This window comes from Serinus canaria, chromosome 1, assembly GCF_022539315.1.
Source record: "Serinus canaria isolate serCan28SL12 chromosome 1, serCan2020, whole genome shotgun sequence".
Classification (NCBI taxonomy): Eukaryota; Metazoa; Chordata; class Aves; order Passeriformes; family Fringillidae; genus Serinus; species Serinus canaria.
Genome location: NC_066313.1, coordinates 89,012,616 through 89,026,387, shown reverse-complemented (window position 1 = coordinate 89,026,387; position 13,772 = coordinate 89,012,616). Strand labels below are relative to the sequence as shown.

At 38.7% G+C, this 13,772-nt stretch overlaps 1 protein-coding gene across 4 annotated transcripts in view; it reads left to right on the top strand.

Moving 5' to 3' along the window:
• MCF2L (MCF.2 cell line derived transforming sequence like) overlaps window positions 1–13,772 on the top strand; it is a 121,968-nt gene that overhangs the window by 15,941 nt on the left and 92,255 nt on the right. For 3 of the 4 annotated variants that reach the window (XM_050975942.1, XM_018908976.3, XM_050975970.1), the window contains exon 1: window positions 9,989–11,167. The exons of the other annotated variant lie outside the window; for it this stretch is intronic. In XM_050975942.1, coding sequence (XP_050831899.1) covers window positions 11,047–11,167 — 121 coding nt within the window. In that variant the 5' untranslated portion in view covers window positions 9,989–11,046. Of the gene's footprint in view, window positions 1–9,988; window positions 11,168–13,772 lie in introns of those variants that run through there. 4 annotated transcript variants of the gene reach the window in all.

The following is a 13,772-nucleotide window of genomic DNA, read 5'->3' as shown; positions in this document are numbered from 1 at the left end:
ATAACAGCAAGGGAGCTAAATGGACCAGATGATTCTAGAATAATTTAGATTGGAAAGGGCTTCTGTGGGTATCATCTTGTCCAACCACCAGCTCAAAGCTAATCTGCTTATTGGAGACATGCTTGGTTGAGTCTTGAATGCCTCCAACAGTGCAGATGATCCAGGATGAGGGGTTCAGGAGTCTCCTGTGTCCATGGGTACAAAGACAGGGCACATCAGAATCTGTTGCCTGCCTGGCTGGTGCATTTTGGTGGTATTCTGCAGTGTTAGAAGTTTTCCTGCAGGTTAAAACCTTTGCAGTAAGGTGTACAGGTGCTACAGTGCCACTGTGACCGAGCAGAAAATTTTGCAGCTCGCTCTAAACGGATCAAGGCACAGTGACTCTATGATGGCTTCTAGGTCTTGCAACTTAAAATAATTTTTTTGTGTCAATTTTCATAGTAGCCCGTTGTTTTTTAGCTATTTACTGTGGGGTTTTTTGTTTTGCCATATTCATATAGTATATATGGTAGTAGTGATCACAAATTGTTTTAAATGTTTAAAGATAATGAAATTATTGTACATAGGGAAATGTGTCGAGATATTATTAGTATCCAGAACAGCAGCAAAGTCCAGGCATGTAGCTGCAAAGCAGAGTATAATTTGTGGTTTAATAAAGAGCCTTATAAAGTAAAGTTAAACCTGTGTTCTGCAAAATTTCTGTGCACAGGAACAGCCCTTTTCTCTGATACTACTTTGGTTTTGATCTGAATTTATTTTGATTTGAGAGCAGCTGGGGAGTTCTGAAATATTTGAGTGTTGTATATATTTAAGATGAACTGCAGTTTCTGTGCTTTTTTTGTTTTGTTTTCTTACCTGCTTCTCACTCCTGGGATATATCTGGGAATCCCATACGTTCTTCTGAAGGAGAAAGTCAGTTTGCATAATGCTTTCCAGATGCCCTGCTTGTATTTAGGGATACAAAATAAAAAATATCCCAGGCAGACCTGTACATAACTAACAGAGGTACCTGAGGCTGGTGGCCTACACATCACAAATCTGAGCAAAGATTACTCCAGTGACCATGTCCCTGATTTGTGTTGGATAGCACAAGGAGAGGACCAGTTCCCTAGATGATCCTGTCCTTGGGTTTGGAATTCCACTAGTGATTCTTGAACATCCTGCTCTACTAACTTTCATCAGCCACCCAGGTGAAATTCTGGATGTTGTTTGGGAAGCAAATCACTTTTTCTGTGGGGAAGATGGGATGTGTGCAGATGACTAAAATACATTCAGTTTAAAGGCACAGGGGAAGTGTATATGACATGGTGGATGGAGTAATTGTCACCTGGAAGAGATGCCAGCTTTCTGGAGCAGATCACCCTCCTTAAGGATCCCTACTGCTGCATTCCTGAAACCAAGTCCTCACTATCAGTCTTTTAGTGGGAGCACTTGTGCCCCTTTTCCTCAGTAGTTCCATCTTCAGAGTCATCATCATCTTCCTCAAAAAAGCTGGGATTGATTAAGTCCATTTGGTGATGAAGAGTGAAGCAATGGGATAATGTTTTTAGTGATCAGACCTTCCAGAAACACATCCTTAATGGACAGCAGAGCATGCCCGTGTTACATTTCTTGTGCATAAAAAAGGAACACATAAAAACTGCTGCCACAGTACTGTCTTTACTGACAGCATTTAGAATGCCTGAAAAAAATTAATCTGTGAATCCAAATATAACAAAGGAGATGAGAATTTGGGAGGGAGAAGGGGACTGTTAGCTGGGATTAACCTTTGGTTTTATGGCTCTACAGCTATGGAGACCCACACTGTGTGCCCTTTGCAGGCTTTAGTCACATCAGAGAATATGCAGGCTAAGGTATAACCTATGATTTTTTTGCTAATGTCTTGACTTTTTCTTTCTCAGTAGCTTACATACTAATAATATTATTTCCCCCAGTGTTTCTGTGCTGTATGACTATGTCAAGAGGAGCCATGACTATGTCAAGAGGAGCCATGATTTCATCACTGCCTGTTTCTACTTTGTATATTTAATTTTAAAAATCTTTAGTGTCTTTCAACACATTTTGATGTGTAATAATTTGTTTGGCAATTGTAACCTTGATGATGTATTTACCCATTTTGCCTTTATTGGGTTCTAAGTGTACAGCCATAAAAACTCATTATTTATGCTATAAATGCTATTTTATTTTATTTAAGCAATAGTGCTATTTTATTAAGTCATGTGAACATCTCAGCTGAAGAACACAGGCACATTTTGCAGTACTATATTAGGAAATATGCATTTAATAATACACCCAACCTGGAAATCAATGGATACTTAAAATTTCAGCAGTTTTCCACATGCCCCTTGTGGAAATCATCATATTTGACTTCTTTAACCAGGAGCCACATCATGTGCCTCTGCTTGTCCTACCTGGAACTTATCCATGCATAATTCACAGTTAGGCTGCACAAATGCAAATGCCCACACAAAGGAAGTAAGAAGTCACTGGGAGCAGGAATCTTCCTTTTGGCAGCAGTATGGAGTCAGGTCAGAAAAAGTGCCTGTGTGATTGTGGCTGTATTCAGTGTTGGTGCTTGTTGGTAAGACGCTCTAGATGCAGTGATTTTCTCAGTCTTTTTAAAGGTTACACTGATGGTAACTGCATATCATGCAGCATTTATTTTAGGTTTTCAGAAGGAAATTGTTGATTCTTATTTCTCAGAGAACTTTTCACTACTCAACTGAAGCATAGACTTGTAGTCCTTTGCAGTTCCAGATGGCATAAAGACCTTTGGTCTATCTCTCACTGTTTAGATATATTTATGTCTTTAATTATGACTGTGTAATTAAAATATGTCTATTAAAACTGAGTAGCTGATAAGCAGAATGAGGCAAACTAACTCTGAACAAACTAAAACTTTGACTGTCTAGGAAACTGTTGAACATCCCACAAGAAATCCCTTCATCCCAGTTCAATTAAGCATGCTTATCTGTACACAGGAAAAATCCTACTTTGCTAGAGGCTGACATGAGCATCATCCAAATCAGCAGTTAATGACTGTTCATTAATATTATGAAAATCTCATTCCTTCTCCAAACACTTTTCTGATTTATAGCTATAACCATTTCAGAAGACTTGCAGTACACAACCTGCTGTGCTGGATCTTAGCAGTAACCTGAGAAAATTTGTACTAAGTTCTTACATCTTAGGGATTTTTGCAGCATTTTTGAAAGCTCCCTAAAAGGTATTACTTACAGCTGCATACAAGCTTTGTAAAGTATTAATAGCACTACTTCTTCTGTGCTGAGTGGATTACTGCCATATACATTTGTAATTGGTGTAACAGTGCATGCAGAAGAATTTCAAAGCAGCCACTCGACTGAAAACTCTCTCATTTTATTAATAGCCCATTCATGAAGAGACTAAGAGAGGATTGTGAAAAGTGTAGAAGAATTGAAGTCTGATAAGAGAAGATGTGAGAACTGAGCACTGGATCCCTTGGGTCCAAAGCACATGGCAACAGAGAAAATTTTTCAGAGGAAGGAAGTTTAGGGTAGCAGAGACTGAAGGCTGAAAGGGTGCTCCTGGCCTGTGGAAGCAGTACAAGACAACATCCTCTGTTTATGTAGGTGCTCAGCTGTGATTTCCCTCTGTACACATTAGATTATTGAGAACACCTGAAGCTTAGCCAGGGCCAACCCCTGCTGGGAGTTGTCTGGGTGCAGATCCAGCACTGGTCTATACAATGTTTTGTATTTCATGGTTGTCTAAGGTATCATCTGCAGGAAATGACCTTCTCAAAATCATGGGGTTTGCATTTTCCTGGCCCGCAGTAAAATCAGCCCCTCTTGAACATTTGAGAAATGTGTTCCCAGGTGCTCTATCTCCTTCAGAGAAACTGAGGAAGCACAGGATTCATTAGTGAGCTGTTTGCTGATCTCAAATGCTGCAGGTTCAGCTGGGGAAAGCAGCAGTGTCTGTCTAGAGTGTAAATGCATTCAAACCCCTTCTCTGCCTGATTCTGCCAGAACTCAACCTGATGGGAAAGTATTATGTACCTGCTGTGCTTGTTAAAAGATACAGCTTTTGAACTAGAATTCTCTTTTGAGCATAATCAAAGTTCCTAAATGCCAGCCAGAGTTTTCCCATGTCAGATTTTGGTTCTCTCTTCCCCAGCTCATTCTGCACAGAGCTGTTTGCTGGGAGGTCAGTCAGTGTTGTTGACTGCATGAGTTATTAATTTCTGTACATTCATATATGTTTGCATAGGCATATATATGCAAATATTAGATGCAGGTGATTTTTGAACACAGCTTTCACTAGCATAAGTCAATATATAAAGTCAGCTGCTTGTCCTGAGTCCCTGAGTTTGATTATTAGCTGGTACATGATGGGAATGACCACTGTGCCTCAGGGTGTAAGCGCAAGGAATGACTGATAAACCTGCAATAATAGTAGCTTTATAGGACATAGTCAATAAAGCTGTATTTGATAAACCATCTTAAGCTACTTCTTTTTGCTGCCAATTGTTTTATCTGATTATCATCAGCAGCTTCCTCTTAAAGTGACTCCACAGGGTGTAGGCACCAAAAGTCTCCCGTCACTTTCTTTTCTCCTTGTCTTGCTGTGAAAATCCATTCTCTGCAGGCCCCCACCTGCCATGGTTTCCTGCCTCCCTTGCATTGGGCTCACAGAGCAGCAGCAGTTGGGTGAAAGTAGAGGTCCACATCAAGCTTAGGACTGAAATTATTCAGATTCCTCTTCACATGCTTTCACTATTGCAGGAAATCCAGGACTCCTGAACAACTGACCAATATGATCAAGCAGAAGCTGTTTAGAGTTTACATTATACTCATATTTATAGATTCTACAAACTGCTGAGTACACACTTCTTGATTGGTGTCTTTGTCTTGTTCACTCGTTTTCTGCCTGCATTTCTCAGAGTGATTGGTTACAGTCCAGGTGTTTCACAGTCCTCTGTTATCTAGTTCTTGCAGTCTTGGTATTTGGTTTCTCAGCCTCTTCTTTCTTAATTTAGCACCATTTATGTTCCAATATACATTGCAACATTTCACTTCCAACCCAAAATGTAGACCTCATACCTCTGACAGACCTGTTCAATCATAACCTGTAATTGCCATCTTCCAGGTAATTTTGCCTGGTAGAATTTAAGTAAATGAGTGAGCTGGAGGTGGCATTTGCATAATTAGCTCCAATATCACAATGGCATTGACCTGTTGCTTTGCATTGGCACTGGATACTAATCAGGCTTTCCCCATGTTCTGACCTCCTGGTCTTTGTCAGTGTATATGCAGTTTCCTTACTCTTTCCTAGAACATCTCTGAAGTTTTGAAATTTTGCGGGCTATTTGCCGGCAAAAGTGAAAGGACTCAAAGGACAAAGTGGAAGTGCTGTCTTGTTAGATGTTAAACCCCACTTCAAATGGCTGATCATAAAAAGACATTCTCCTCTGATTATTTCTCTGATCCACTGTGATTTCCAGAGTATTTTCTATTGCTAATGGTGAAGGAACTTGTTCTTTTGGTGATGGGTCACATTTATTGCTAACTCTCAGGAGATTAAGATATGCAATATAAGATTACCTAAATTAGAAGGACAGATGTTAGTCTTTAAGAGCTTTTTGTTATCTTGACATTTATGTGTTAAGACTTCCAGAATATTGAAACCCTAATCTTATATATTGCAATTTTTTGTTTTGTTTGTTTGTTTAAATGTTTATACATTTAAATTATGAAACAGTCTGTATCAGGTTTAGGATTTATTTTAGTTTAATTTTTTTTTGAGAGATCTTTCCTGTAAAGAAAGACTGGCAGAAGTGGCTCAGCAGCATAATGTGGAAGTATAAATAGAATGCAAGCTGTCCATTTATCTCAGTCCTGATCTACTTATATTCATCTGATGCTTATTACAATCGTGGTTTGTCTCTGAGCAGATACATCCAGTTAGGATTAAGCTTGGACAACTAACCTAATTCACTCTTGTAACTCCCTTATGTAGCTTAACTCAGGGCTTCTGTCTAGATTTCTTGTGATACCAAATAATTCTTTAAACACCCAGCCCTTAATAAATCAACATCAAAAAATTAAGAATATTTATTGCTGGCTATGTTTTTTTGAGATACTGAGTTTGATTGCAGTGGATTTTAGGTTCACCCAGATATATCTTCATTCATACCTATTTCTGAAATTACTTCCCACTCCTGCTTCTACTACTATGTAATGGTATTTTATTAAATATATTTTCAGAGGACAGATTCTCTAGAATACTTGATGCCAGAATATTCTGCTAGAGTAGTCTGAAAGTGAAATATAAGCATACCTGTCCTGTTCTAAGAAGCATAAAAATAATAAAGGCAAATGATTGTACCTAAACTTTATATTAATCTCATCCACATTGAAAAAGAAAGATTCAGTCTTTTGTATTTCAAAAATCTAGAATATCCATGAATAATGATTTATTTATTGGATTTTCAGACAGGTTTTCTCAGTATTTTCACTCTACAAGAACCCTGTGGGATTTGTGGATGTAAAAATACCAACCTTTGTGTCTTTAACATCTCAGCTACATTTTCTTTTTCATTTAAAATCAGCCTCTTGTTGACTATTGTTTTAGCCTAGTGCCAGGCTTCTGGCATGGATTGACAACTTGTTTTCAACTTTAAAAATTAACACAACCAGCTTGCCATAATTCAGCACTTATATAGGGTTATAAAAAAGCTCAGGACTAAGCATAATAATAATCAGTGCTAACTTGTTATACTGTGTGGGTGTTCAACTCTATAAAACAACTTACATTTCAGATTAGAAGTAATTTGTATGTTATCTTTTATTGTGTGCAAAACAATCAGTTTGTACAAGAATGTAGCATGAGTCCAATTTATCTTTCTGTTTGTATGACTGTTCTCAACAAAATAAGTATGCAGGCCATAATTGATGACACATGATTTAAAGAGAAAAATCTAAACAACATTTTCACTTTTCTTCCCCCTCATTTCATTTCCACTGTTACTGCAAGTGTGCTGGAAGATTCATATGGCAAGATTTAGCTTGTATGTCCCCTTATATTTGCTTTTAGAAACTGATCCAAGAAACAATAATTTCTGAGCTCTGCAGATGTGTATGCTAAATGCAGTTCCCTGTGTAATTTTCAGAGTCTTTTGTATTCCATGGTGAGATCAGTTCTGCAGCCCTCTGGGCTGTTAATGAGGGTGTGAAGGCCCTTCTGATACTGGAGTTTCTCCTGCCTGCCAGAACTCCAGGGAAAACAATGGGTCAGTGGAAGACACAGGGTGCACAGGTGGACTCTTGTGCCCTGTGTGTGTGGTGAGATCTTGAAGTGCATGAGAGGTGCCATGTTTCTTGTCTGTGAGATGTACTCTTTTCCCTGAAAAACATGGTGTACAATAGGAATAGCAACACCAGGGGCATTGGCTTATCAGGAGATATGAAGAAGTGTGGAGAAATGGAATAAATTTAGGAAAAACTCTAGAACAGTGATGATTCTGCTGTCAGAGCCTGCAGCTCTGTACAGTTAGGAGGGATACATGCTCCTTAGTGTGAATCTTTCAGCATCACATCAAATGTGAGGATGTAAGGAAGGGCCTGTAAATAATTGTTAGGATTTGGAGGAAAATCACAGTAGGGCATTTGAGATGCCCTGTAAAGATAAGGCATCTGTATAAACAAAAAGATCAAAAGGAGCAGTAGGAACATTTAGTGGTGAAGAAAGCAATGGCATCTTAATTTAATGATTCCCAAGAAAACTTGAAGTCACTGTTCTGAAGTATTCCATGGGTCCCTGGGAAAGGAGGAATCAGAGTGTACAGCTGTAGGTCGGCGTGGCTGCTTCTTTGTCAATGTGCAACACTCCTCCTGCCTGCAGTCAGAAACAGACCTGGAAATGAAGCATGAGAAAAATGAGCCCTATTTCATTGCCGCAATTGTTTTGATTCCATCAGGCTGTCTGCAGTCATTTAAAGATAATTGGAGAGGTGTTACCCACTGAATGTTACTGTTTATGTGATGTGAAGGGAGAGATAGGTGCAGTCCAGTCAGTTCTGCCAACTAATACTCAAAGAATGTTGCTGTCTATAAACTCTGGGGTAATTTGCTGATGCTGTACAGAGCAGAGATGTCCTTCAAATAGGAGCTTTTGTTACAGTAATGCCAGCAGCAAGGGAAAATATTCAGATTATTTTCCTGGAGATAGAAGCTGCTGCTGTTTGGAAAACAGTGCATTACACCATCTGTTTCCTTCTGATTGCGCACTACCATAGCCATTGTTGTGATTAATTTCTTTGCTTCTAGGCACAAATTTGAGTGCTTGAAAGAAGATTAAAAGCTTGTTTGCGGACAGGGATGTAGCTAATGGCTAGATTTCAGTAGGATTGTGTGTACTTACCAGCTTTACAGTTTAAGTCATCAATCTTCTGCATGCATTTGATATGTGAAGAAAGAAAGGAGAACATCCTTTTTCCTTGTAATAATGCTCTACATGAATTGCTGGTGAGGTTTTCACAATGGGCCACTGGTGTGTGTCATCACATGCTCAGAACACCACTGGGACAAAGGGTCACTTTTCATAGAATCATAGAATCATTTAGGTTGGAAAAGACCTTTAAGATCATCAAGTCCAACTGTTAACCCAACACTGACAGGCCCTCAGCAAAACCATATCCCTAAGTGCCACATATATGTCTTTTTAAATACCTCCAGAGATGGTGACTAAATTACTTCCCTGGGCAGCCTGATCCAGTGCCTGTCAAATAATTTTGTGATGAAATATTTTCTAGTATTCAATCTAAACTTCCTTGGTGCAGCCTGAGGCCATTTTCTCTTATCCTATCTGTCTCATTTTCTAGTGAGGCTTGGCTGCTGAAAGAAGATGTGTAGTTTCATCCTTACCCTTGATTAGTCAGAACAGGTTCTTAGGTCAATGTGTCCCAAGAGCCCCAGACAAGTAGTTATCCTGCCAGGTGGGAGGGAAGCCCTGCTGCCTGAAAATGGCCACAGACATCTCCTGTCCATGTTTGGTGCCACCACTGGAAAACTCAGCAAGGAACACGTTGTGGTGCTGTCTCTGCAGATGTTGGTGTTACCCTTGATCTGGCCAGACCCACTGCTTTGTGCCCCCAGTGACAAGCAGCACAAGAAAATGCAGAATATTGAGAATAATTGAGAATATTTAGCTCAATATGGATGCTGTGTCTTAGCTCAGTTCCTCTTTTCTTTGAACCCTGAGTATACAATACAGTGGCAGTGTGTATCATGGTGGTGTTCCACCACTAGGCTGTTCCCATCCTTCCTTCCTGTCCATTTCTGGGTACTTACATAAGTTTGAAAAGCCTTTGATCCAGAGCATGTGGCACAGCTGCAAGATGCAGTGGTTCATCTGCTTGATATAATGAATTTGCAAAACAAGTGATATTTGCATGAAAATCATCTGTTCTTAATTTTTTTTCAATTTTTTTTTTGGTTGTCACATTTCAAGATTGTCACATTTGTCCATGATTTCATGCCAAAAGTTAAGCCTCTTCCTGCTAGGATTGTAACACTTCTCCTCTGTTAACACAGTGTGTGCAACTAATGCTTTGTAATAAGGTATTTAATATTTACTTCAATGTGACTTAATTAAAGTTTGTCTGTTTGAATTTGCTTTCAGAGTAATAGATAATACATCATATTTTAAAGCTCTTCTTCAGGGTGATGTGCATAAACATATATTTGGTATATATTTGGTATGTATTTGGGTAGTGGCAGATCTGTGGCCATACAGGACTAAGTTAAACAGAATTGAGAGGAAAATTTTGAGTGCCAAGTAAAGCAGCATTATCAATTTCCTCTCTCCTGCACTGAAAGAGACAGGGGGAGCAGACAGTGTAGGGTTTCCTGATATGATTTAAGAAAGCCTGGGATTCATTTCCCCTCCCTTCCTTCCTATTAGCTGTTTGTTAACTCCCAGGAAGACCCAGGTTTTTCTCATAAGACCTCTCTGCTCACATATTCTGGGAACTGGCTCTGCCTTCGGAGGGCTCGGTCCTCTGTGCAAATGCAGGGGGAGCAAGAGGAGTTGTATTGATGATGGGAATCTGACTTTGGGCAAAGGAACTGAAGAGGAGTTTCTAATTGACAGCATTGAATTCACAATGGTATTTTCTTCTAATCTGGCATAGCACTTGTCCCTGAAGGAGACCAGGTGCTTGAGACCAGGTAGGAAATGCAGCAAGTGTCAGTGTGAGTTTCTGTCTTTGGCGTGTGGAGCAAGACTGTAAAGGTAAAACAAAGACGTTCAACTTGCCTTTCTTCAGGAGAAACCTTGTGAGTTTCTTTGCAACAGCTGGACATCCCTCACATTAAGGAGAAGGATGTGAAGAAGAAGGTGATTGTATAATTGTGATTGTACCAGCTACTTGGGATGAGCACTGGTGCTGGATCTCCCTCTGTGGCTGGAGTGCATTGACAACCTGGATGTTTTGTGGGGGCTTTCCTTCATCCTAAACAGCACAGGGCTGTTAGTTTGGATATAGTTTTTTTGGATGAAACACTAAAATAGAGACAGTTTTGCACCTTTTTTTATTTGCTTCAAATGTCACTTGCTAGCCTGACCTGCTTGTGTGAGGAGCTGTGATTTTTTTATTCATACTGATCACGCTGAAAGTAGACTGAAGCTGTGGCAAGATGTCCTGTCTGCTGGTGCAGCTTTCTAGGAACTGAGAGGGTGTTGCAGCTTTGTGCAGAAGACATCTTGGTATTTTCAGTGCATTAACTGCAGCCAATCTTTCTTTTTCCTTTCTAGTGGAACTAGGTATTGGTTCCTGAAGAAAAGTATATACAATACCAATAACTGCCCTGCATGCTCTTCCAGGACTTAAAATCTGAGGCCTTTTTCATAATTTTTGATATCATCTGAATCTGACAAAGTAATTTTACACTCCATTGACATTTAAAAACAAAACCAGAGTGTTTTCCAGTGTGTTAGAAGAGAGTAATTCTAAAGAGGAGATCTTCTATTTCCTTTGCTGAATAGTTCGGTGAAGATACACCCATGTCTCATCGCCGCCTTTTAAGGGAAGGACATGAAAGTCCTATTAGGATCCTGCAAAGATTCTTCCAAATCCCTCATGGCAGAAGACACTCAAGATATAACCCACATCAAATATGCTCTGGTGAGGTGAATGTATAAGTGATATTATAGTGTGATATGTGTGTACACAGAATGTTGCAACTAAACTGGAGCAGTGAGTGAGTTGAATGTGGGCAGTGAGCAGCCCAGGATTTGTGTTACTGATGTCTTTCAACTGATGATTCTTGCAGGAACAAGTGTTTAGGTTTTTTCCCTGAAAGTGTACTCATATAGGGATCCAGCAACTGTTACAGTTAAAAAATACAATCTTTATCAATATTAGGTACTACTCGTGATAGTAATTACTCTCTGTCACCAGGACCTGCTGGAGAAAAGTGTTATACCTTGTTTTTACTTGCATTTCCAGGTGTATGACAGTATCTAACATAGATTTGAAAGCTTTACATCAGCCCTCCTTTTATATTCTAGAAGAACATTGCTTGAGTGTTCCTCTCCTGAGAAGTATACCTATTTATGCAGAAGGAAATATTTATAACTGTACTTAAAAAAATCAAGAAGCCTCTGAGCACATCTGTAATGTACTAAATTTAGGACTTTGCTATCAGTTACTCAGTCTCAAAATCTGTTTCATACACTATGTGTTAGTGCGACTGATATTACATAATCTTTGTGTTTAGTAAAGCTACATTTTATTTTTTTCTTTTTCTCTGAAATGAGTTAACCCTGGCTGGGTAAGATAAGCAGAAGTAGATTTTTCAGTAATTAATTAAAACTTTATTGTTTTCTTTTATACACAGTGACCTATTTATGATCCTTAAAAAAAAAGAAAAGGAACTTTTTTGTTTATTTTTAAATTATTTTGGAAATCTACATCAACATAAACTAAGCCACCTTTGTTAATTTTAAAGGCTTTTCACTATTCCTTTATTTGATGTTGACATTTACTCTTAGGAAAAAAATACAAAGAGAAGAATGCCTGTCTGGTGATTTTATTTGCTTGCACCTTCACTTGTACTGTGCTCACTGAGTCTTTTGTTATCTATTGTATTTGGAATTAAAATTACAAGAGTTTTTTAAATAAACATTTTTTTTACCACTTCTGAAATGTAGAGATTTCACCTTTCCTAAATTACCAGTTCTGGGCATTTGTGAGGACAAGACTTGGTACTTTTAGGAGTGCTTACTAGTAAATTATTAAAATCTAGCAATTAATTCTATTCAGCTGAGACTAGACAAAGTTTTGATGTAAATTGCTGGAATACCAGTAAAGAAAAATCAGGGAAAATTTAGTAGTATTTTAACCATATGGAATGCCATCTTGTAAAGCAAAACAAAACAAGGTCTCCTCAAATTTCAGTCTTACTTTCATGTAGGATTCAACTATCACTTGGTAGCTAGCACTCACACTAAAGTTAAATCCATAGTGTAGCCATTAAAGCCACTACTTTCACCAAATATTTTATGATATTTATGTTTTTGTGAGTTTCAAGCACCTGCTGGCCATTCATTAATGGATTGGAGCTAATCCAAAGTATAGGCAAAGCATTGACTACATAGGAGAAAAACACAAATTTAATACATTGACCACATTCTAACAAATAATATTTCTAATTTTTGCCTAATTTCCTTTAGAACAAGATCCTTAATATAAATCTTATAATGTTATGCAATCTTGTCTTACTTACATCTTCCTTTCGCTATTTAGAGGTGTGTGTATAGTCAGAAAATAGTATGTTTCTGTAGGAAGCTGTCTGTTCTGTCTCCCACCCATCTTTATTATTATTCCAAAACTCTTTTTGATCATGTGGCAGCCTTTTCTGTTTGAAGTCTTCAAGTATGCAAAAATTCTGTTTCCTTTCCTTCCTGTAACCCATTTTATGTTGACAGTAGGAAGGCAATTACAAGCTTTTAATGTTACCCTTGTAAATCCAGAAAGAATTACTCCATTGTTTTGGTCAAAGGTGCTTTATGGCCTTTTGGACTGATCCAAGTTTTCCCGCCTTCCTGGTAGCCAGCCTCAGCTTTCAGGGGCACTTGCAGACAAATGCTACACAGAAGGTGGATCAAAGTTTTAGACTGTGGAAAGGGAGAGGTATTCCAGCCTGAGAACTTTTCTGTCCTGCAGCTATGCTGGGTGAAATTACAGTTTTGGCAGAATGTATTTCCAAGGTGAATGTGTTTGTGATTCTATGAATCCCGTGATGTATGCACCTCTCTTCTCCTTGTGACAAAGCTGAGCCTCTCTGTCCTGCTGTGCCAAGTCTCACAAGGCTTGGTTCTCTCTTCATTAGCATCTCTGGAAATTGCTGAGAGCATGTGTGCTTTGCTGTCACTTCATCCTTTCCCTGCATGTTAAAATATTTAATATAGCATATAGAAACTTTTAACTGAACAATAAACGTCCTAGTTCATATATTGATTTTGCATTACCTTATTTACCTTAATAATGGAAGCTGGGCTGACTTCCAGAGTCATCATACTTCATCAAATCCATCTCTGGTTTATTTTCATTTTAACAAAGCAGACTTTATTTACTTACAGCTTGTTGACAGTTGGCTCTTTCCTGCTTGGCCTAATCTTCATTGTGCTGTTCTCTGCAGGTGTCTTTTACTCAGGGCAGGATGTGCTGCCTTTATCCACTTACCCTGGTTGAGCCCAGGCTCTGGTGACACTCACTCTTTGGAATG